The sequence below is a fragment of the Acanthopagrus latus genome, chromosome 13 (assembly GCF_904848185.1).
Source record: "Acanthopagrus latus isolate v.2019 chromosome 13, fAcaLat1.1, whole genome shotgun sequence".
Taxonomy (NCBI): Eukaryota; Metazoa; Chordata; class Actinopteri; order Spariformes; family Sparidae; genus Acanthopagrus; species Acanthopagrus latus.
In genome coordinates this window covers 6,184,241-6,208,797 of record NC_051051.1, presented here as the reverse complement: position 1 = coordinate 6,208,797, position 24,557 = coordinate 6,184,241, and the positions used below count along the sequence as shown (strand labels likewise).

At 39.3% G+C, this 24,557-nt stretch overlaps 1 protein-coding gene and 1 long non-coding RNA gene across 4 annotated transcripts; one reads left to right on the top strand and one right to left on the bottom strand.

The window, feature by feature from the left end:
- Positions 1-3,403: 3,403 nt before the first annotated feature.
- Positions 3,404-20,043, bottom strand: LOC119031207 (moesin). Of its 2 annotated transcripts, XM_037119531.1 has the most exons (13): positions 19,323-20,043; positions 10,318-10,401; positions 9,561-9,656; positions 9,144-9,418; positions 8,957-9,040; positions 8,317-8,463; positions 8,095-8,191; positions 7,834-7,997; positions 7,578-7,708; positions 7,331-7,491; positions 7,127-7,219; positions 5,906-6,136; positions 3,404-5,646 (listed from the first exon to the last, which is right to left on the bottom strand). In XM_037119531.1, the coding sequence occupies exons 1-13, from the start codon at positions 19,332-19,334 to the stop codon at positions 5,482-5,484; spliced, it is 1,740 nt and encodes a 579-aa protein (XP_036975426.1). In that variant the 5' UTR covers positions 19,335-20,043; the 3' UTR covers positions 3,404-5,481. The 2 variants fall into 2 exon arrangements, with proteins under 2 accessions (XP_036975426.1, XP_036975427.1); XM_037119532.1 differs by lacking the exons at positions 9,144-9,418; positions 9,561-9,656; positions 19,323-20,043 and having other exon boundaries at positions 10,318-10,376.
- On the top strand, positions 15,094-17,321 carry LOC119031208. 2 transcript variants are annotated; one of them, XR_005078551.1, is made up of 3 exons: positions 15,094-16,211; positions 16,699-16,813; positions 17,132-17,321. It is a non-coding gene; the product is annotated as an uncharacterized LOC119031208 (long non-coding RNA). The 2 variants fall into 2 exon arrangements; XR_005078550.1 differs by having other exon boundaries at positions 15,094-16,813.
- Positions 20,044-24,557: the final 4,514 nt, after the last annotated feature.

Genomic DNA, 24,557 nt, shown 5'->3' with positions numbered 1-24,557 from the left:
CAGAGTGATGTTTAAACCATGAGATCAATCGTGGTCTATCACTGCTCCTGATACTCGTTAATGATGGTGACAGTGGTATTTTTCGACCCTCATGCGGCCGTGAGCTGCCCTTCCTGCTTTAAGGACATGCATCTGTGTTTAGTCTACACTCTTGATTGGTGTTCTATCTATCATCCTCCCTTCTTCTAATACAGGGCACACACCAACTTCCTGTCTAGACTCCTTAAATTTCAAGAAACATTCTGTAAAAGTTATCACCGTAACGTTTTTTTATTGCCGTGCCTTTTTAGCATTACCCACAATTCTTTTTCGCTGTGGCCAGAATGTACTAAAGCACAGAGCTGTGTAACTTCCTCATGTCACTCTGGACCAATGCACCATGAATCACTCACTGGACTTCCCTCCGAAGCTACGACTGTACTGTATGTTCAGCTTCCTTAATAACTCAACATTTAATATACTGTATCCCAACCGTTCAGCGCCGATTGTTTTTCTTGTCGCTGATAAAAACTGCTCCACAAGTCTCTTTTTAGCAGCCTGCAGGGGGAGGACACATCCTGGCTGCAAGACAGAGAAAGGCCCAGATAGCTTAGAGAAGCCAGTGGGTAGATAAAGGCCTAAATGAAACTTAACTCCCACCCTGGCTAGTGCAGTCAGTGCAGTGTGTGAATCAGCGACTGTATGATGCATCGTCACTCTACACCTCAAGACATGAATGTATAACTGTGTGCACTTTAGAGGCTCACTTTGATCCAGCTTTACAATGATTCTTGTCCAAAATCCCGCAATCAGGAAGTCACCAGAACCCTAATGCAGCTCTGCACATGAACCACCTCCACTGCTTTATCTATTTATTTATTTTTCTTTATTTGCACTGAATTGTTTCCTGCTTTTTGTTGTACTGTTGTTGTGAAGTGCGGTGTCCTTGAGTGCTTTGTAAGACGCCTTAAATAAAATGCATTATTATTACACACTGAACACACAACCTCCGGTCAATCAGCTACTTCTGCAAGGTGAAGTGAATGTTCCTGGTATATGCAAGAAGGTCATAGAATAGTATAGCACAGCACAGTATACCATAGAATAGTATAGTATAGTGTAACAAAGAATGTCATAGCACAGTGTAGTGTCATATTCCATTGTATAGTATAGAGCATAGCTTAGCATATAACAAAGCAAAGCATTGTATAAAATGGCATAGCATGTGAATTAAGTATAGTATAACATAGTATAGTATTGTCTTGCATAGCATGGCATAATATAGTTTAACATCACATAGCATAGTGTAATATGGCATAGCATAGTATAGCATAGCTTAGCATCTCATAGCATAGTATGGTATGAGATAGCATATCATGGTATAGTATAGCATAGTATGGTATAGTGTAGCATTGTATAGCATCACATAGTATTGTATAGCATAACAGCATAAGATAAAGCAAAGCATAGCATAGTATAAAATAGCATAGCAAGTGAATTAAGTGTAGTACAGCTTAGTGTAGTATTGTATTGCATAGTTTAGCATAGCATAGTAAATCATAGCTTACCCTGCTGGAAAAACCAGCATAGACCAGCATCAAAACCAGCACCAAAACACAACATATGCTGGTCTTGCAGGTGACTTGCTGGTGACTTGCAAGACCAGCATATGTTGTGTTTTGGTGCTGGTTTTGATGCATGTCTATGCTGGTTTTTCCAGCAGGGTAGCTTCACATAGCTTAGTATAACATGTAGCATACCATGTTATAGGATGGTATAGTTTATCATAGCAGAGTATAGCATAACATATAAAATAGCAGAGCGTGTCATAGCAATGTAAAGCATAACATAGACATGGTATATGACAGTATATCATGTTACAGTATAGCACAGTATGGTCCAACATATCACAGCATGATGCTGCATGATACAGTATAGTGTAATGAATTCACTCTATTTTGAACATCAGCAACTGTTAAGAAAATAACTTTAGCCAACACTTGTTTGTTTATGACCAAACAACACAGTTTTGTGCCTTTTGTGCTGAAACGGACAACAAATTCCAGATATTAGATGAAATTCTTGTAACATCTGATGATATTTTTGCAACAACAGAGGAGAGTCCCCATGTGACAGGCTGCAGAAGCCTGAAGAGAAGGAGAGCTATTTACAGTAACCCTGTTTCTCCTTTCATGTCAAACACAAGTATGATACAGCAGGAGTCACGGCATCTTATCTCTAAGTGGCAGTTCAGAGCGCAAACCATTTCAACACCCTTTACAGGCCACTGATACCACAAATATAGGGGAAGTGGGAGATGAAAAAACACCACCTCCCTTTGGTGTTGAGAAAGAGATGGTTGATTTCCATCAACGTGTTCATGAAGAAGCAACTGAATTTCCTTTGGTACAAATTCGTATTACTACATCTATTTAGATAACACAGTGAGTTCTATTTGGCACGTAGCAAGTTTACAGCAAAGGCACCTTTATTTTCAGCTCTTATACAATTAACGTTTCTGACTGCAGAACGTTGTAAAGGTCATGAGGCGTGGCGGTGGACATGTGCTCCTATTTGAATAGAATAGGCAGAATCTCTCTCTCACATTCACAGGTTTTTAAAATGCAAATCAAACGGAGGGCATCTCATCTGCTCGCCTGTCAGTCAGGGTTTATTATTTATATTCAGTTTTGAGTCTAAGTCTGAACGCTCCAAGTTGAATTTCAATGTAAAAAAATTACTCCTTTTCTTTCTTTCTTTTTTTTTTAAAGAATGAAATGTCAACTCTGGGACAGATTTCAGTGCTTTCTCTTTACTGTTTCAAAATGTTTGCAGAGATGTAATTTACAAAACCATTTTGATATCTAGAGAGTGTTTGGGTGTTTTTTTTTTTTTTTCTTCTCCTGTGCTGCCTTGTTATCTTATCCGGTGGGTGAGTTTGCGCTTTCTTAAATTATTCTTTGAGAACCTGATAAAAATTCACTTCAAAATCACGTTTCTTCTCCAATGTTTTAACATCCTCTGTTCAGATATGTCCACTATCGACTATTGTAACTTTTATATTTATGAAAACCAGGGTATAACTAAGCAAATACTTAGTCATGTCAATAACCCGAACCACCTTCAAATTGTTTCCAGTTGCTCTCACTGCAGAGTGAGGGCAAACTGCCACCATGTGGCCTCACTGCAAGACTGCAACCTCAAGTACAACAAGAGGATCTGATGAGTGAGAGTAAATGTCAACATGCCAATAAACTGCATATATGTCAAGATACGTTTGAGGAAATATGGAGTATAATGATGCTTATGAGACATGACAAAAACACTGGTTTAATACTTCCGTTAGGGCAAAATTGCAGCAATAGTAGCTAGAAAAGTTGTAGTAAATGCAAAAAAAAAAAAAAAAAAAAATCAAGAACAGAAATACAGTTTAATTTGATTTTTATTCATTGGTGAAAGGAAGACTTGAAGCAGCAAGATCTGACCCGGCCAAGGCACTGTCTGTCAAATTACAATTCTAATCAGTCGTTTTTTTGATTCGAGACAAAATATTGAGTAGCATCTTTGTATACATTTCTTTCACACATGATGACTTGAGTCCAAATCGGTCTTTAACAGAAGGCTGTCAAACACGTGGTGCTTCAGGTAGAACATACAATGCAGCATTATAAAAGTTATTTGTGAAAGGCATGGAAAGGTATCCAAAATAGCAACGGCTGCATTTTTTTTTTTTCATGGCAGACACACACGAACTATAACGCAGCGATGGGCGAGAATACTGTATATCAAAATGCATCTCGGTACAAATGACAAATGTTCAGAGAAATCAAAATAAAATAAGAAATATTTATCACTAAAATACATTCACTTTGAACTTGCAAAATAGTGTAAATAAATCTTTCAAACACGAATTTCTAAATATCTGAGAACAAGCAAAACCCTTTAAGCGGAGTGTGGCGTCTGGAATAATGGCACTAGGACGGACGTCATGTCCGTTTCTTTGAAAAAATGTTTTGGCCCGGCGTAAATGCAACACGAACAGAATTAGCATCACGAAGTAGCATCTGGCTTTTCAGTGGTCCTGTCACAGGGTTCGGGGTGTTGCTTGTTCCATCAGCTTTTCTATCACAGCCGCGAGCTGTTCAATTAGTCTACGACACAACACTGTTTTCAAAACGCTCTTCTCTCTGAGCAAAAACTGCTATCTTTGACGAGTACTTCTAGATTTATAATACAAAAATATCCTAAGCGGTGTCTATCTTTCACCTTACACACTTTTATCACATCTGAAAAATCCAAATTACAAAATACACAAATGTAATTAAATACATACAGTATATCAAAAATGCATGCATTGGAAATGGCACCCATCGAGGGCGGTAAGTCTCTTTTGACTTGTTTTTTTTTTTTTTTTTTTTTGCAAAAGTAAGCTATGGTTGTCCAGTGCATGTTTGATGAAATTATTCTATTTTATGCATCAAATTCTACGTGGATTTTGTGGAAAAGCATCTAAGATTAAACTACGACTTTTTCCTTTGCAGACGACTTTATTGGGATTCTGTTTTTTTCCAACAAAAAGCCAACTTGACATGATAATTACAGTGTAATTCCTTATTCTGTACTGGTTATATCAACGCACAAAATCTGCATTCGATTATCAAACAACATCCTTGTTGATGAGCGGAGTAAAAAGCGGAGGATTACAATTCTTGAAGGAACAGTACAATCAGCATCAAAAAGTTATGTAAGTTTTTTTAGCTGAATGCTGTATTGAATTGATGACATTCAGTGTAGATAAACAGTCTAGCTAGTTATTAAAATGCTTTTCAAACACCAGAAATTAAACTTGATCCTTCATATCACCTTTTGAGTGCGGTGAAAATACTGTGCGATCCTTAACAGTTACAGTCAAATGAAGAGTAAAAAATAATACTGCTCTGTTGATGCTCCACATAGACAGTTCAGGGTCATATTAAATGTAATCGCTTATGAAGATTACAGTGCATTTGGCTTTAAGAGTATTGGAAACGGACCACTAGATGAATCTTACTGTCTGAAAATCCAGCTTGCTGTAAAGAATGTGTGCATGTGTCTACAGGAAAAGAGAAATTTTTAGCCTTTTGTTTTTTGAAATCATGGCCCAAAAAAAAAAATGTGACAAAAAAACATAAAGAAAGTCAAAATGCTTACTCAATGTGTCATGAAATTAAATGAGGCCTGAGCCCGTAACTAATATGCTACACAAACCCCTTGCGAGGAATGAACTAATAAAATACAGTATGTCCCTTTTCAACCAGTGACTCGCCTAAATTCAAAGTTAGGAATGATAACAAATGGAGTTTTCCCGATCCATATTTGTACATTGTGCTGTGCTTGTGCGACCACGTCATGTCGTGGCTCTGATTTATTTGGGAAACAGAGGAAACAGCTTGAGTGAGGCAGGACTGCAGTCCAGGCAGAAAGGCCCAGCCGTGTGGGCTTTTGCGATAGTGAACGCAGACATCACATGCATTCGAACTCATCGATGCGCTGTTTGGTGTTTCCTGACCGGATCTGTCTGAGGGTCTTGTACTTGTCTCGTCCTGCCTTCATGTTCTCTGCGTGGATCATGTCATTCACTGTTTTCTTGGTCTCGTCCCGAGCGTTGGCCAACTCTGAGCTTAGAGCCTAGAAATACAGTCATCACAGTGTTAATATGTCTCACGCCGCTATGTTATCATGAACCATTATCTCTGAACATGCTAAACATTTTTTTTTTCTTTTCTGGTATGATTAAGTTCAACTAACTCTTTTATTCTAGTCAAAAATCTGACTAAAATACACTTAAAAAGCATTTGTGTCTAAATGATAAAAAACATCCCTCCGATATATGAATGAAAAGTATCTTATGTATAAGATATGAGATGAACTGTAAGTGAGGACTTACAAGTAGATGTTTCTGCAGACGTTCGTTCTTCTCAGCCTCAGTCATGCGCTCCTCTTCGCTGCGATCCTTGTACGTGGCGGCGTCTGTGAACTCGGCGCTGGCCTCGGCATTTTCCTCGTCGTTCTCGTCGTGCTCGTTCTCTGCGTTGAGGGGCTCCTGGACGTGAGCCACCATCACTTTGTTCTTGAGCTCCTCTTTGGTCTTCTCCAGGTCCTCCTGCACCATGGTAGCCTGTGGGAAGAGGGAATGAGATGATGTGTTACATTTGAAGGGCTGCAATTCCTGTTTGTACCAAATAACATGTAATTTATTCCAAAACTTGTTGGGACATTTCCCCTTGAAGCTTGACATGTCGACCTCACGGTGGTGCTAGAGGGAGAGAATCTGTGACTAATCAGACAACAGATTATTTGACTCAGCTGAAATAATCAGCTGTACCCTGCTGGCTATGCAACAGAGTGTAAATCATTTTGGTCACTAAAAATGTATTTTTAAACACACTAGCAATCGACTTCAGCCACAGGGAAAATATTTTCTTTTTCTAAACTGATGTATTTAGACTGCCTGGTTTTATTTTTATTAATTCTTCATTTCTTAAATACTTCAGAGATACAGTAACCATTCAGACATTTACATATTACAGTAATTCAGTATGAGCCCCAGTGCTTGAGTGCTATAAGCAGCCAGTAATAAGAGCCAACTATGAGTAAGACTGGAATTTCAGCTGAACGTTTGCCAAAAATGCACAACATGGAAACGACCACTTAGCACAGCATTTCTGTCAGAATATCATAATGGTGCAAAAGAGTGCAAAACAGGATTTCCTTCACACAAAGAGAGCCGTGACCACCACAAACAGCATGACATGAGTCATAAAAATGAGGAGGCTGAGCTGGCACACAGGGCTTTTACCAAAAAAGTCATGAGTCGAGCTGTGGGCTTTCGACCCTCCCCCCCAAAACACACAACACAACAAGAGCTCAGGAATGTCTGCCGTCACTGTATTATGACAGAGGGTTGATGGTTGTCTCCTTTTGAATGCTGATATAGCTGATCACATAACAAAGGCGCTAGTAATTTGTATGTATGTTGTCATAAGACATCCTAAATAAAATGGTAAATGCAGCAGCACAGAAATGACTGAACATTCGACTTTGACGAGAAAATTACAAAGGGAGAAGATTATTTTTAACTATAAAAAATAATTAATTCAAATCATACCTTCTCTTGCCACTGCATCGCCTCATCTTCCTTCTTCTTCTTGGCATCCTCCAGGAGGGAAATCTTCGAAGTGAGTTCAGCCAACTCTGTGGCCTAAAAAAGCACAACATTCTCCTTTAGATTCTTGGTATTTCTTAGTGATCAAACTTTTTCATCTTCTCGTGTCAGTGCCAGTGACTAGACAAATAGTTTTCCAGGACTGACCAGATGTTCCTGGTTCTTCATCTGGCTCTCTGACTGTTGCAGCAGTGCCACCTTGGAGTCCTCAGCACTCCTCAGATCAGCCTCCAGGCGTTCAGCCTCCTCCTGAGCCCTCTTCCTCTCCAGCTCCAACTCCAGAGCCTTCTGTGTTTGCTCCTCCAGCTCTGTGCAGACACACAGTCTCAAGGTAAGTGTCACCATTCATTACAGTACAATGACAAGCTTTCTCAAACACTGACAGGTCACCTACCGTGTTGGGCTTTCTTCGTTTGCTCCTCAATCTGCTTTAATCTCTCCATCAATTCTTCCTTTTCCCTTTCAATCTTCTCCTTTTCCTTTTCAGCAACCTCTCTTTTCCTCTTTTCGTTCTCCAGCAGAGCTCTGATGAACATAGAAACAAGATGTATTAGATGTATTGGACTGGACATTCACACTTTTACTGAATTACATCATGTGTCTTCTGCATGTAAAATGTGTGTAGACTTCTCTAACAGCTTGACACTTACCGCTCCATCTTCTTGTGGTTCTTCTCCTCCCGAGCCTGAGCCTTCATCTGCTGCACCTCGATGGTGTCGGGTTTGCGGCGGCGCATGTACAGCTCATGGTTGCCCATGCAAAGAGCCAGGATGCGCTTGTTGATGCGCAGTCTTGGAGCGTAGAAAACAAAGTCCTAAAACGGCAACAGTGTAGATTTTTATTAGTTCTAAAACGTAGATAGATGATGTATCGATTGTTAACAAGTTGTGTTTCATTAACAGTTAACGTACAGGTGCTTTCTTGTCAATTGGTTTAATGACAAACTTCTTGTCATTAAAGGAAATGTTCCTGATTTCACTCCATGGAAATCCAATTTTGGGAGTCATTCTATTGAAGAAAATCCAAAAACAACAACTCATTGAACAGGTACTGGTACTGGTAAGAATATCAAACGTTATAAATACACAATACATACAGCATAATGGTTTTGAATTACTACTGGAATCACTTACTTGTCATTTTGTTCATAAATGTTGAGCCCCAAAGCGTCAACTCCCAACCACAGCTCTGTTCCTTTCTTATTCTTGATGTTGAAGTAGTTGACTCCGTACATCTCGAGATCTTGAGCAATCTTCAGATACTCCATCATGGATTCCTCTCTGTGGACGAACAAGGCGTGTCTTTAGCACATCAGAGAGACTGATTAAGTAGCACAAAAGCCTAAAAATGGTGGAGCTTTGAAACCCTAAAGCACATGGTGGTCCACACTCTGCCTGACCCTGACTGCTACACAGACTTAATCAGACAACACTGAGCTCAAGGTGGCATGTCCCACGGAGGTATTCAACAAGGATAAAAACAAGCCTTGAGAAGATCAACGCAATGAGGTAAAAGCTGCTAATAACACACCATTTGAACATTCTGCCTTACACATCAATGACAAAAGCCAGCTGTTAGTGGGTGTTAGAGGGTTTCTGCCCAGCATGAAAGGTGTTTGATATGCCAAGCACAATCGGGTGCTATTATGGTGCTCCTAAATATACACATTTCAGTCAGCCTTTTGGGATATGAGTGTGAAAAACTTGAAAAGCATCTGCTCAAACAGTAAGTGGGCAAAGATGTTTCTCTTCTTCAATGCGTGTCAGCGGTTACCTCATCATGCCCTTGTGTTCTTCGTGCCACACTTGAATCCTCTCCTCCCACTGGTCCTTGTTGAGTTTGTGCTGGTCCAGAACTCTGACAACACAAGACATCTGAGTGTCAGAATTCATGAGGGGAAACATGGCTCACACATGCGCATCCGGCAGACATTATCTGGCACAGAAGAAACCCATTTTACCTCTGAGGGAGCAGCTGTTCGCTGGACAGATAGCCTGGGGTGTGGACTTCCTTGTTGTAGTCGCCGTACTTGGCCTGCACCGCGTAGGAGGCAAGGAGGACTGCCGTCTCTGGAGGGCAGTAGATGTCGTCATTCAAGATTCCCTCTTTCACCTGCAGGAAGAACAGCCGCTGTGTGGCATCCTGGATTAACTCTTCTGACACATCCTCAGGGAAGAACTTGGCACGAAACTTAAACAGCAGCGGGCTTTCCTTCCTCACATCCTGGGCTGTCACCTAAAATTAAACATGACATGGGTCAGAGGGAGAGGTCACGTTTCTGTAAACAGACCTGGGTTCAAATGAGTAGTTCAGTCTTAACAAAGAAGGGCAAAACGTTGCTTTAGGCATTGTTGTGACGCAGGAATACTTAAGTCACCTTCTTATTCAGCTTGAGCCATGTAGAGAAACCCTTCGTATCCTGGTACTGGAGTCCAAAGTACCACACCTCCCGCAGCCCGATGGTTTTCACAACCTTAAAATATAAAAGCAGAAATGTTATTAAAGAGCTTCCTTATTAGAAAAGTAACACACAGTGCTCTATAAAAGGTTGACGCTGCTTGTCAGACTGAATGTGTGAGGTTTCTCACGCACTTACAATAATCAAACACAAACTATGACAAATAAAAAATATTCTGTAAATAAGTACATATTTTGGAACCAAGAACACTGTTTCACGTGCAAACATGGTATAAGCTTAATTCACTGATCACTATTTAACCCTGTGTTGTATAATGCTAGTTTTGTCTATTTACGCTACTCACAAAACAAGAAATTGGATAAATAAGGCTTCAATTAATGATTGTTTTCATTGTTGATCAATCTGTTATTTGTCAAAAGCCAAAGTCTGAAAGCACAACATGACGTCCTAAAATGTCTTGATTTGTCCAAAAACCCAAAGATATTCAGGTTACTGTCACAGAGGAACAAAAAACCCAGAAAATATTCACGTTTAAAAAGCTGGAATCAAGAGTGACTGCTGACTTGAATGCGAGTTGACTTTATGGGTGGTAATGATAGTTGAAAGTTAATTAATTAACAGTAAAATATAAAATATAAATGGATGAAATAAAATAAGTCATAAACATAAATAAGCACATCACACTGATTACAGGTCAGTCAGAAGTTTCTCTTACCTGGTCAAAGAGTTGCTTTCCTGTTGTATTTGGCTGAATGGCGAACTCCAGTTCGGCATCCATCGTGGTGACTCTTACACTAATCTGAGGAAGAGAGCAAGAGGGAAAAATGAGTGAAAATCAAAATCAACAGAAAGCATTTTGTGCCTCTCTCATATATCATTGTGATGAATTCAACAATACATTTATGCGTGAAAGAAGAGCTTCATAATTATTTTTGTCTTTATAAAGAGATTACATAGTTATTGTAGTTTATAATAAAACATTTCAATAAATAATTATTTTCCTCTTGTGATCAAAAACACTGCTCTAAATCTCAATTCTAGGGCTGTTCTGGAGATAGTTTTCCTCATGAATAATAAAAACTGCAACTTCTCCTCAACCCATATCATCTTCCGCTGTAAAATAACAACTTCCTGTTAGTCCCACCACATCAGTTTTAAACACGCGCATTTAGAATATATATAGAAATACAGATGATTTATTTGGTTGGCTGATTTTAATTTAAACTCATGGGAAGGTTTTTTGAATAAACCTGTGCTTAAGCATACCAAGAATTTATTATTTGTTTTATGTAAAGCTCTCGCAGATCTTGTTTCAATTTTCATCTCTCTCTCAAGGTGTGTATAAGAAACACACTAATCTGGCTCAGAATCGAACTTATCTGCAGGAAGTAACCACATCCTCTGCCTTGTGCGGCACCGCTGCTGAACACTGAGCTCTCATGAGAGTCGCCTACATCCTGTCATGTATCAAGCAACTTGTCATCTATATGCTGTAACGAGCAGATTTATAAAGTATGTATGTCCTCTTTAAGTAACACACTTTGTTACAGCTTTAGATGACTGGAAATGTTTGCATACTGTAGAATCACATGTCAAAAGTTGAGTACATTTATTTGACCTTTAAATCCCCATCCACAAGGTTCGCCAAGGCAGAGTTTAAATTGATTCTGTACTTTGTAAACTGACCATGTGGGCCTTTTCTCATTTTCTCTGACCTCTTATAGGGGACAAAAACAGCAGCATGCAGGACTATTGGGAAATAACTGAGCAGGCTGAGGCCCACGCCTGCCCTGAACAACAATGGTATGCATTATTTCCCAGTTGCGGGGCTGATTAGAGTTGCGTTCTTTCCCATTTATGTCAGCAGGACCCCATTTACTACCCAGGACACTTGCCCCTCTTGTCACTTCCTGTCATCGCTGGTTGTGAGAGTTGTAGCGAAACCTATAATCTGGGCCCACACTAAACTCCGACACACATCTGCTTGGAATCATTCAGACATAACATGTCTTTAAACTGAAAATCATCAACTTCGATGAAGATTTTTCCGTTAGTGCAGCAGACAGTAGCTCAGTTCATGACCACCCTGTTGGGGTTTAAGCGGTTTCATTTCCTGAGTCAGAATAGCTAATGTTGCATGAAAAAGGAACTACACTAGTACATTTTCTGCCTGGTTAGGGTGTGTCCCTCATGGCCAGAATTCAAAAACACTTAACACACTATTATTAGCACATGCTCAAAAACACCCCTCAGGCTCACGTGTTATGTTTCCATTACTTACTTCTAACAGTTTTGAATCACTCTGAAAAAAACAAAAATAAATTCTTCACCTTTTACCATTTAGAGGCATATCTAAAGACCAAATCTGTCCAATTGCTATAGTGTATTTTTTATAACTTCCTTGTTGTTGGACCTGTGCATTGTGCAGCTTTCATCAAGAATTCTCCACCACACTGACTGCGGCTTTCTGTTGTTTTAATATCTCCATTTCTTTTATGCTTACATATACAGCTGTGTCCTACTATGACTACTGGCCCCAGGGAAATCATAAAGGTCTGATCTCCTCTCAGGTCAGTATAACTGACCTCGGATTTATGATAACCAACTCATCACTTTCTCATAACACTTAATCAAACATGACGTGACATTTTTTATCCCACAGAACAACGGAAATGCTGAAAAAGTCCTGACCCGCAAACAGTAACATTTATCAGAAATGGAAAAACCTAATAATGGGATTTCAATCACATGACATAGTATTAAAATCTACCTACATCCAGTTTCAAGGTATCCCATAAGCCGATTTACATAATTGCTCATAATGATGTAAACTCCTCTTCCCTTTCAGCTCACCATACTAATTTAATGTTCCATGTTGGCATGCTAGCATTAGGAAAGTAGCACTCAACACAAAGTACAACTAAATTATTGGAAAACTGGATATTTTGGCCTGATGAGGTGCCGAGATGAATATTTAGGGGATAACCAAAGTTATTAGCTTCATGGTACAGTTGTTATATCAGTCTGAATCAAAGTGGTGGACAGACAAACTAACTGACAGAACAAAAGTTGTATCTTAATCACAGCTCATGTCAGTTTTCATGCAAGCTGTAATGCGAGAAGCTATCTGATGAACTGAACTAGCCAATGATGGAAGGGTAAAACAAAACATTTATAAAGCTGTTTTGACCTTTTAAAAACAAAAGAAATGCACCATCATCAGTATGAAGAAGATATGTTCAACCAAAGAATTCACCCAAAAGTGAACCCAGAGAAACACACCATGTCACCTTAGAAGGAAGAGGAAGCGAGACTACTGACACAGAAGAGGTGTGATATCAAGACGCAGTTACGCCCAGAGCTGACTCAGGCTTAGATGTAGAAGAACAGCCTAACCACCAGAACTTTTTCTCCATTAAGATGCACTTTGCTCAAACATCACACCCTATGTGTGGTATGATATTGCCATATTGGTCTTGTTTGAACAACATCAAAATTGATGTTATTCCAAGGCGAGCAGTGCAACTGAGCAGAAAGTGACTTGGAGAGCAGGTAATGGTGGATGAACGGGTCAAGCACACTACTTTCACCAAGGAGGCTGGTGTTTACAACACAACAAATTGGTTAAGTTTATGTAACAAAACTACTTTGTTAGTTTTAGGCAACAAAACCCTTGGTTATGTTTGGCCAACTTAACTCCCTGGTTATATCAAGACAGTACAATTTTTTGGTTAGTTTAGGAAAAGATCATATTTCGGATTAAATAGACCCTTTGACAATATTTATCATCAGTTAGGAAGAAAAACTCCTGCCACGTCTATATTTTTCTGCAAAGCTAATGACTTAACAAAAACAAGACTAGTCAATAGCAATCCTGTAGGAACATTACTTATCATGTTGCTGGAATAACACCACAGACTAATTCATTCACATGGAAACCCTAGATATCCTGGAATTCAGTCGCCACTGTTATCTCAGTCTGCTGAGCCACAGCCAAGACAACGAAGGTGATACCGCTAAGTGGTTTTAGGAGTCAGAGGAAATAAAACTGTCGATCACCGGCATCTATATCTATCTGTATGACATGACACGAACAGGATGGTCACTGTCAAAGTGTCAAAAAGAATAAATAATATAAAGAAATACAAGAAAATAACTTCTGAATACCTGGCGGTTGCTAAATGAGTCATACGCCTTAGTCATGCCTTCCATAACACTCCCGCAAGGTCAGCAACTAAGGTCAACAATGGATAAACCTTGTTACCACAGCAACCATGCTAGTAACATCTACCACTACCTGATTCACGAATCATCTGAATGACAAATGAAGGCAACACAAACAACTTGTGAGACACAAAAAACTAGAAAGTCAAATTAAATCCAGTTGGTACAAACATTTATATTAAAATGTACAGTTGGTATTCTAATCTTTTATCTCCCAGCAGCATACAGTTAACAGTTAAGGATGATGCAAAGCTGAATATGAAGAGAGAAAATGTGGTAGAATGTGAAGCTGATGACCTATCCTGTGTGAGGCACAGCACAACGGTCTTGTTATGGTACTGCTTGAAGCCAGTAATACAAGAGAAATCATGTGAAAAGCCTTGTGAGCAAGACAACAAGCATGTTTATATCCTCTAAAGCCTATATACAAATATTACAGTGTTTGTGTCGAGTATACAGGAGATCATCTATTCTACAAAAAAACAATTAAGTTCCTAGAATAAAAACAAGAGTCATCTTATTTCAGAAGGCTGTATTTCCTCTTTTAGGCCAGGTACAGATAAAATTCCACCACCTGTCTGCCAGAATAACACTGGATGTCTTTAGAAAAAAAAGATCAACGCCTCACTCTCTCTGTCTCTTAGCATTTAACTGTTGAAACTATGGCTGATGAGAACAAACTGGGTGACAGGAAGTAGATGGAGGAAGAGAGGATGAGGTTACTCTTTAAGCAGGCGACAGTACACACACAGGGTGAAGGGTCTCTAGGAGCTGGTTCCCACGATCACGTCTGTAAATGAATCAGATGTTGCTGCAAGCATAATCAAAAAGCCTGCAAATGCTTTTTTTTTAATACAAAACGTTCACTGTGCTGGAGACTGAAATCAGCTCTCCAATCAGCTACATCCTGTTGAGGGACTAGTCCCACATTACTCAATTAGTTATGGTATTTTTTATTAGTCTGATGCTACTACTTTTAGCCACAATGACTATGTTCCCTGAGCTTTCAAGTACTTGTCCTTTTCTGGCTGCCATCATTGTTGTGATATATTGTCACCCTTCTGACCGCTGCCTGCCATCACCACCAACTATTCACCTACTGTTGACCAAGTAAGGACTGTTGTATTGTTGTTGGTTTTGTATGCCCTGTGGTTTTAAATCCATTGTTTTACTGGTATATGTATATATATATATAAATATATATATATATATATATATATATATATATATATATGGAGTTGGGACAGATCCAATCCCATATTGATATCAGACACCGATACTGACGTAACTCACTTATCAAATATTATATTGACTGTCTGAAAGATTTTCTGGTTGACTGATTGTCAATTTCCCAAGGCACTTGAAATTATCTTGAGGCTGAACCCACGTATAGAAATCGACCTACATATAGTTGATAATGCTACTGCTGTACATTAGATTTTTTTGTTCAAAACATTTCTACTAACCACTAACAAATCATAGCAATTAGCTCTCCTACACCTACTTAAACTACAGTTTAAATACATTGCTTCGGTGTAACCCATCATAAGCACAGTGACGTCCTTTAATTTCTTCAGTGTAAGTAATGATTTAATGATTTGAAATCCTTCAATTAGATCCAAGCTGGCTCAAGTTTTTGCAGGTCAGCAGGGTTTCTAGTCCTCAAACTTTTGGTGAAAGTTTGTTTATGTTAATCCTGATTGTTCCTCTTGCAACTGACCATAACAATCAGTACAGATATAGCTGGTCTGCGAGGAGTGATTCTGGATCCTCAGCAGGTCAAATTTACCACACAAACACAAGACAGCCACTGATATAAACCACAAGCTCTGTTTACAATGTGCGATAATGCAATCTAATGTTGGCTAATGCCCATTGTAGTGATTTGTCTATACTATGCTTTCATTATGTACACAGTTTGAAGTTTGCTGGATTAAAGCTCGTATAACATTCAATAATGATTAATTAATCTCTCATGTCACTGTAACATATAACTGAGTGTCTTTAGTGGTAGATTATATCCCTACACATCAATACACAAAAAACAGAGGATTAAAAGCAAAGAAGAGATTTTTTTTAAAATGAATAACAACAAAATGAACAAGAACTTACTTTCAGAAGTCTGGTTTTCTCTCAGCCTCCAAAGAGAAAACATTGAACTAGCTATTTGTGTGAAAACCCCACAAGTTTTGATTGCAGTTTATCTACCACCTCTGCCTCCACACACTGTTAATCTGCTCTGCTATGTGCACTACAGACTCATTTAATCCGCTGCTTGCATACCTCTGGCTCTTTCCATTTACCATTTCTCCATGGCCACACTTGTTTGGTCTGCCTAGCAAGAAAACTGCATCTGTTATGATATCTACATAATGGACTAACATGGTAAGTTTAAACTTAAAGTTTTGTGTGATAATAATAATAATAACATTTTGTTTCTGCATTTGTGGATAAAAAGGTGTTTCTTTTTTATATGATTTATATTTATTCGCCAGTTGGTCAAAATCAGGCTGCTGTACTAACGCTGTAATGTGTTTAACACACAAGCATGAAGTAAGAAAATAAGAGAGTGATTTTTTTTGGTTGTTGAGGCCCAATTGGTATCACAGATACATCTTTAGTTATACAAACCAAAAGAATTGTGTGTCTCTTGTTCTGTTTAGTGCTTGAGAAAAATCTGGTCTATCTAAAACTGCTGTTTGTGGCTCCTTCCTTAATGAGCTGCAACATGACATCAGAGCAACGTCTAAACAAATAAAAGGCATTCAACTATTATAGCTCCACTGAAATGTAAAATTAGCATTTTAAATACTGATAAACAAAGATACACAGTCAGTCTGAACGTGTTGCTCTGCTGTAATGCAATCTGAAGTGAAGCATGGCTCCTGAGGAACACGCTAGGGGAAAGCAGGGAGGAGAACAGCCAGACTGTGATGTGAAAGTCCATATAAGGCTGCAGACGAGGAAATTACCAGAGAGGAACTGATGTAAGTACAGAAACCTTGAGTCACAACATGACTTCCTTGGGAAACTGAAACACTGCCAACAAAAGTCCAGCAAGAAAAGGCAGAGTTTCTCAATAATTGTTGCTTTTATGAAATATCAAGGCAGTCACAGTTAACTGAAAATCAAAACTGGGTCACCAAAACACTTAATGGAAAAACTTTTTTAAAGCTGTGAATCTTTTACTTCCTGAGCTAGCTTGTTGTGGAAGGGACGAAAAATTTGGCTTTACATATTTCACCAGGGGCAGAGTGAGCTTTGGAGCATTTGTTGAATCAGTTTATGTCGCTTCCCTCTTTCAGACGCCTCGTCTACGGCATCTTCACATGGCGCCACAAGCTTTACTAAAGGAAACAGATCACTGCTGTGCATGACCACAGAAATCACCATCCAACAGGTGCAGTGACTGATTCTCTGAAGAGATAACGTCACATATAGCCTGATGTATTTAAGGCTTTGTTCCGTCTCAATAAAAGGCACAATTTAACTTCTCTTGGTGGCCCCTAGTTTATATTTTTGGTACCGTCTAGCATATCCCATGATCCTTTTTGTCATCGTTCATTTACCCTGTTTATTTTCAAAACCTCTGCAGCTTCCTCCTTACCATCCATTCTTCCCACTACTAGTTTCCTCTTTTCTAACGCTTTACTACATCCAGGCTAAAATCTCTGTTACACAGCTGCCTACTTTCCCTACAATATCCCCGTGCTTATGGACCTCTTGTGACCGCCAAACTGCTTCTTTTGAGGTCTTTGAGGTGACCAGCTGTTCCCTCAGTAGCTGCAAAACAATCTGTGGGCTACTAGTGGCCCAGCTGCACTCTGCAGAGATTTGGCACACTGACTAAAAACATCAAGAGGATAGTAAATGCGTTATTGAAATATTAATGATGATAATACCAATTAGCTTCGCTGCTGTAAAGAACATCCGGCAAGCGCAGACATTGTTGTGCCCAATTTAAGACAAAACAGATTCTTATAAATACTGTGTCACTGTAATTTTGAAGAAAATATCTTTATTCTTGAATGAAAGTGCCAAATTATTGCTAATCACTGCTTGGTAATTCATAGTTATGAAAGGCCTCTGCAGCACAATTTTAAATCCTTCACAAACGACTTACACAAAATTAGAAAGCGTATTTCAGAAAGTAATTCCTTTAGGTAATAATGGGTGCGTGGATGCCCTTTAAATGCCAGGATGCTGTAACATTTTTTCTGCTTGACAGCTGGAAAAAGTATTGAGGAAGTGCACGCAGAAACAATGCAGCAGGAAGAAAGCAGGCTACAACCCCTGGACCCATTTGTATTTTTATGTTTCTGAGCGGGAAGTACGGGATTTCGCAATTTGGTTGTCACTACACGTTGGCAGTAATAAACATACATGCATTTTAGGTATCAATAATCACTGAAATCACAAAAGAAAATGATCCAGTGCCACATCAGCCTTGTTACTGGCTGCTCCAAAATAAAGATAGCTTAAATATCGTGGACCAAACTGTGTACCCAGGAGCAGAGATTCATTTATTCATTCAATTCAAAAGGCATTTTGCTGAGTCAAAGCCCAACTCGTGCTTTCAATGGGGGCCTGACAGGATACACGGGTATGAACTTTCACTTCTATTCGCCTACTGGCGGAGAAATAAAAAAAAAGGCATGGGCCCGAACCATCCATGCTTGGCTTTGTGTCTGTGATAATCTTCGCCTGACCCTCCTTCTCTTTGTTCACCAGCACTGGGACAAAATCTGTTTCGCCTTTTCTCCATTTTGATACCACAGCTCAGAACAAAACAAACCAAAAAAAAAAAACATGATCTCTTTCCTTCATAGTGGGGGCTGTATGTGTGTGTGTGTGGGCATAATGGATCCCAGTGCCTCCCCTTGTGCCACCTCCCTTGTTGTAACTTTGCCTCCATTTGCACCAGATTTTGGGGCAGCACACACTAACACACACACACACAGCTGGCCTGAGTGACAGTTGAAATCCCCTCCTTGTTAGACCTGACTGAATAGGAGGCCTTTCAGGAGGACTAGCTCGCCCTGCTACCACAGGCCCACACAGCCACTTCCGCTGGACACGACTCCAGAAACGTGATTTCAGGGCTTGTGGAAAGAGGAGCTGGTCGTAATGTAATCAGGCGGCTGTTCCGAGGTCAGCCGCCGCCGGGATGAATGAACGAACGCTCTCGATTTAAAAGGCGCTAATTCGTAATGGGACTAACGGGCGGGGGCGCGCGCACACGCACACACCTAACGGAAAGTACCCCGGTTGCGAGCTGGAAGTGGGGGGATGAAGAAGAGTTTAAACCGCTTCAATGTGTATCAGAGATGGAAAAATACGGTTAGTTTCTGGTTATAAGTCGATAGACATGTCAAGCTAGCAAAAGTACCCCGATAGAATTTCACAGGGAGGCGGACAAAAATACGTTGTTTTTTTTTTGTTGTTCACAAAATCAACATTTTTACACGATAACGTGAGTGCAGCTTATATTCTTACCGTTTTAGGCATCTTTGCTTCCTTTCACGTCCGGTTCAGCTTCTCCTTTTTTTTTTAAATTTTACAAACAAAACAAAAAAACTCGTTAAATAAGAACAGTCAGCGAGAGAGCAGAAAACTTTTTTCCCATCAGAACAACGGCGCCAATCTAACGCCCTCCCGTCTCCAGGAAGCTAACGGTACTTCTAGCTACGAGCACGAACAACTGCCCCCCTTTTCGACCTGACTTGCTCGTCAGAGACTGAGAGAGGTTTTTTTTTTTTCTTCTTTGTTTCGCCCTTAAAGTGAAAATGAACTGGCGCTTGATTTCCTGCTAACGGTACCCCCGACTGCACACCAAAAAAAGAGAAAGAGAAAAGAAAAAAAAACCACACCCAGGCCGATGACAGGACAGCAAGCCAGCCAGACTGAAAGAGAAGGGCTCAGGCCAGCAGCAGACTCCGCCCGCCGCAGCCGCATCATCATGGCTGCAGTCAGCGTGCTGCTGTCTCTGCCGGAGAGTCCAGCAGCTCACTCTCACTTTCAGCAGACACGTTTCACACAAATCTGTGAGTAATGCTGAAAGCAATAACCAACATGTGATGTTTAGAACACTCTGTAAGGATGCAGAAATGTGTTCCAGCCTGCAAGCACACATCACACCAATACTGGCAGGGTACACCATGAAAGCAGCTTCCCAAGAAGTGCGCTAACTTTTTACATCACTGCCAGACCAGTGGCGTTTCTAGACCAGTTTTGGGGGGCCCGGTTGGGGTGCTGCCTTTTTTGTTAGAGGGGAAAAAATACATAAATCTGACTTAAAATGGTGTTTTCAATTTCAGCAGTTTTGATTGGGTTGTGAACTGCTAAGACACTCCATTTCCGCAGTTTCCTTCAATACAAAATCATCACAAGAAATCTGTCATTTTATTATTGATGCAGACTCTTTGTTTGGGGGGGCAAAACTCAAGGACACTGGCACCTGTTTTAAAGGTAATTGCAACAGGAAATTTCAATCGGAAGAGAAAGATCTTCATTGTCTAAACAAACTAAAAGACTGAATAAACTGAGTAAACAAACGGACCGTACAGGACAACACAATTTCACTGTTTTACTTATTTACTTATATTTTAGTTATTTTGTTGGACCCCGCCACCTTTCTAGGTTCGAACAGTGTTCTGGGGACCTTATTTTCCTCCGAGAACAGCTTGTTTATTCAGTAATAGAAGAAATTAATATTTCCGAGTATGTATTAATTATGGAAGCCGAAAACAGCCATGGATTTTTCTTTTTTTATACACTGTTATCTTGTGATAACGACTTATTATCTCGTTATCTCGATATAACAAAGGTTGTTTTCTCGTGATAACAAATTAATTTATTTCGTTATCTCAGTATAACAAACATTGTTTTCTCGTGATAACGACTTATTATCTCATTATCTCGATATAACAAAGGTTGTTTTCTCTTGATAACAAATTAATTTATTTCGTTATCTCGATATAACAAAGGCTGTTTTCTCGTGATAACAAATTAATTTATGTCGTTATCTCGATATAACAAAGGCTGTTTTCTCGTGATAACAAATTAATTTATTTCGTTATCTCGATATAACAAAGGCTGTTTTCTCGTGATAACAACTTATTGATTTGTTATCTCGAGATAACAAAAGCTGTTTTCTCTTGATAACAAATTAATTTATTTCATTATCTCGATATAACAAAGGTTGTTTTCTCGTGATAACGACTTATTATCTTGTTATCTCGATATAACAAAGGCTGTTTTCAATCTTTCAGTCTTTATTATATGTTATATAATGAAATAAATTAATTTGTTATCACAAGAAAACAACCTTTGTTATATCGAGATAACAAGATAAGTTGGTATCACGAGAAAACAACTTTTTTTTTTTATTTCGAGATAACAAGATAATAAGTCATGAAAAAAAAACCCTGAAAAATCCATGGCTGTTCTTGGCTTCCGTAATTAATACCGCGTTATTATTGTAAATATTCAAATTCTGAGTTTGAATTTCTTCTCCATAACGACATAGTTCCCATTTAAAGGATAAGTTCACCCTAAAATGAAAAAAAAAATGCAGTCATTGTTCAGTCACCCGCATGCCGATGGAGAGGGGGGTGAAGTTTTGTAGCTGACAGAACCTTTTCTGGAGATTCACAGCAAAACAGAATTGAGTTGCTCTGTCCTCTGAAAACAACTGAAGTGGATGGGGACTTGTTTTAAAATTTAAAAAAAGAAACAAACAACCAGAAAAAAAAAACAGTAAATGGCTCCATACAGCTCATCCAACATAATACGTATCCCCAGAAGCCCAGAGAACCCAAATAGATCTGAAAGGAAATAATTTACACCCTTGATGCGCGGTGTACATCGTTCAGCCACAAACTAGGTCAGTTTTGGATGAACCTATCCTTCAAAGGTTTTTGCACAGTTTGCCTCTAACCCACAAATTAAACCACTTAAATCCTATTAAGTGCTTTACAGAGGCTAAACAGATCGCACTAATAGGAAGTACTTAGTTTCCATTAAGTCTTCAATCTTTTGGCATTCGCTTCAGCTTAAGCACACATTTCCAATATTTCCAATCAGTATTATTTATATTTATTTAAAATGGTGGTCTTAACTTATGGTATCGCCACAACATCCGTTACAGTTAGGGCTAGATTAACTTTTCAGCTGATTTGTGTCAGTGTGCGACTTGGATTGTGCACTCTTTCACTTTTAGACATAGGCCTAAAGGAAGTGAATGCGAAGAGCATTGCAGTCCTCGCAGCCCCCAACAGAGATTACACAGTGCCTGCACCCAGATAACGAGGATTCAAAGTAAGTGAGGTAATGTCGAGAGTAGGATAGCTCTGTGCATGGGATACACAGGACTTAAACAGTGAGATAACTTCACAGTTTCACTTCTGTAATTTGGGGTTATATTAGGTTGAAAGAAAGTTATAAGGTTTTTTTTTGATGCAAAAAAAGAGAACTACCGGGGGGGGGGAAGCCCAAAAAAAATCATGGCAAACAGACAAACAGCAGAAATAATTCTTTAATTACATCACAGTCATGAATTTTCATCACATTTTATAGCAGAGATTCTACCTGGTTTATCATGGGACACAAGTCCTTAGGCCTCTTGACTTCTTTTGGTGTGAACCAGCTAAAGCACGGTGACTCATCAAACTGTCTCCCCACTGCTCAGTCAACTGAATTATGTGTTTCTTTTCTACCAACATGTTTTGTGTATATGTGTAATAAATGCTTGATGCTTGACTATGTATCTATCTGACGTGGATGAAACTTCCTGCACAGCGACCCAAGCTGAGTACGTCTCAAAGGATAAGTAAATTAAAGAATTCAGTTATTGTATATTAACAAAGAAATTTCACGGTCTGTAAAACTTTTGTGGAGCTTCACAGCGAAACAGTGTTGCAGCATTCTCCCAAACAGCTGAAGTAGATGGGGATTTGTTTTAAAGTGGAGTAAAGCAACCAAATAATAAAAAAAGAGAAGGATAAAATGGCGCCATACAGCTTGTCTTGGTATAATCCAAGTCTTTGGAAGCCCCAACATGCCAAATTGATTTGAGAAGACGTTAATTGCACCCTTTTTTAAGGTGAAATCTTTGTTGTAGCTGCTGAGTTGAAAGCATTAACAAGCAGCTCGTCTGAAGTGGCTGCAGGAGCTCCTACGTGCTTTGAAGGTGTAAGTAACCTCTGTTTTCAATTCAGTTGGATTGGATTACGATGTACAAGCGTTATGGAGCCATTTAATAATTTTTTCAGTTTTAAAACAGGTCACCTGTCTACTTCGGTTGTTAACGAGAACACTGCTGCACTGTTTTGCTGTGAAGCTCTAGAAATGTTTTGCAGATTATGAAACTCCACCTGGCTTTCCATCAGCATGGGGGTTTAGTAGACAATAAACACATTTTGATTTTGTAGTCAACGTATTTTTAATCACTTGTTTTCTTTCAGCTTGTCTTTAGCTACTTGTGTCCAATTTACCAGGGTGTTTTGTTGATGTACCTAGATATGGCCCTCCAACAAATGTTTTTAATGACGTATTTAAATTGACAATTTCAAAACAAAATTTAGATAATGACAAGACGGCTTACTGCTGAATGTGCACTCGCACAGTGCGGAGGCAGAAATGACGACAGCATTGCCGGTTTAAGCTCTGAAAGTGACTACACAAAGGAATCCCCCGGAGAGCATCTGGTGCTTCAGTATTCCCAGAGAGAGAGCTCAGCACATAGACGTCACTAGGTTTCTGTGTACGTTGATTCATCTCTACACTCCCAGGGCAGGGTGACCTCCCACAGTCTCAACTCCCTGAATGAGCTGCTCGCTGACAAGATGGTGCGTAGTTCTCCAAAGTCAAGGTTGGTGCTCACCAGATCTGAACGTGTGCCAGAGCTAATTACTCAGCAGGCGAAAGAGAACAAGCCTGTTGGAGGTGGATATGCCCAATCACCCTTATCAGTGCACCACAGTCTATAGACTCTGATTAATAAGTGTGAACAGTATTTGTGTGTGTTGCTGTAATCTCTAATCAGAATGATTTAAATCCAATTGAATGAATATTATCCACGTAACCACAACTTTTAAAGGCTTTAGAGTCTCTGAAGACTCATTTAAAGGATTATTTTCATAAGGGATTCTTGGATTTTGTTTTAGTTTAACAGATCATTTTATTGTCTGTCAGTGAAATTCAAGTAAAATCATTTACATGCCTGTGTATGTGTCTCACTGACACATGCCTTGAGCTATTACCACATTTAACCAGCAGATAGTGTGCATGTACTGTGTAAGTTGTTGCACAACTCTAACTTCCATACACTCATGGATTGGAGTCACAACATGGCCTCGCTGGTGTCTAACTTGTGACGAATTATACAAGTATAGACTTCAAGCTTTTAGCCCATTCATCCACAAAAATGAAGAGTAGTTTTTAATTCAACAGGGCTGATACCATCCCGCTAATGACCCTGAGACTCATTGGCAGCACTGATTCTCATTTATTTACCTGCCTACCTCTAAGAGACAGTTAAGACTTCGAACCATTTAGTCAACTGTCTTGAATTTAATGTCAGTATGACTGAATTTTAACTTGATACATTTTACTTTTTTAAAAGTTTGTACAGAAAAGTCTTTGAAAAGAATCCACACACTGCATAGACTTCCAGAGGATGACAGCTATGCATACAGATCAATAAACATACTGGGATGAATGACAAGGGAG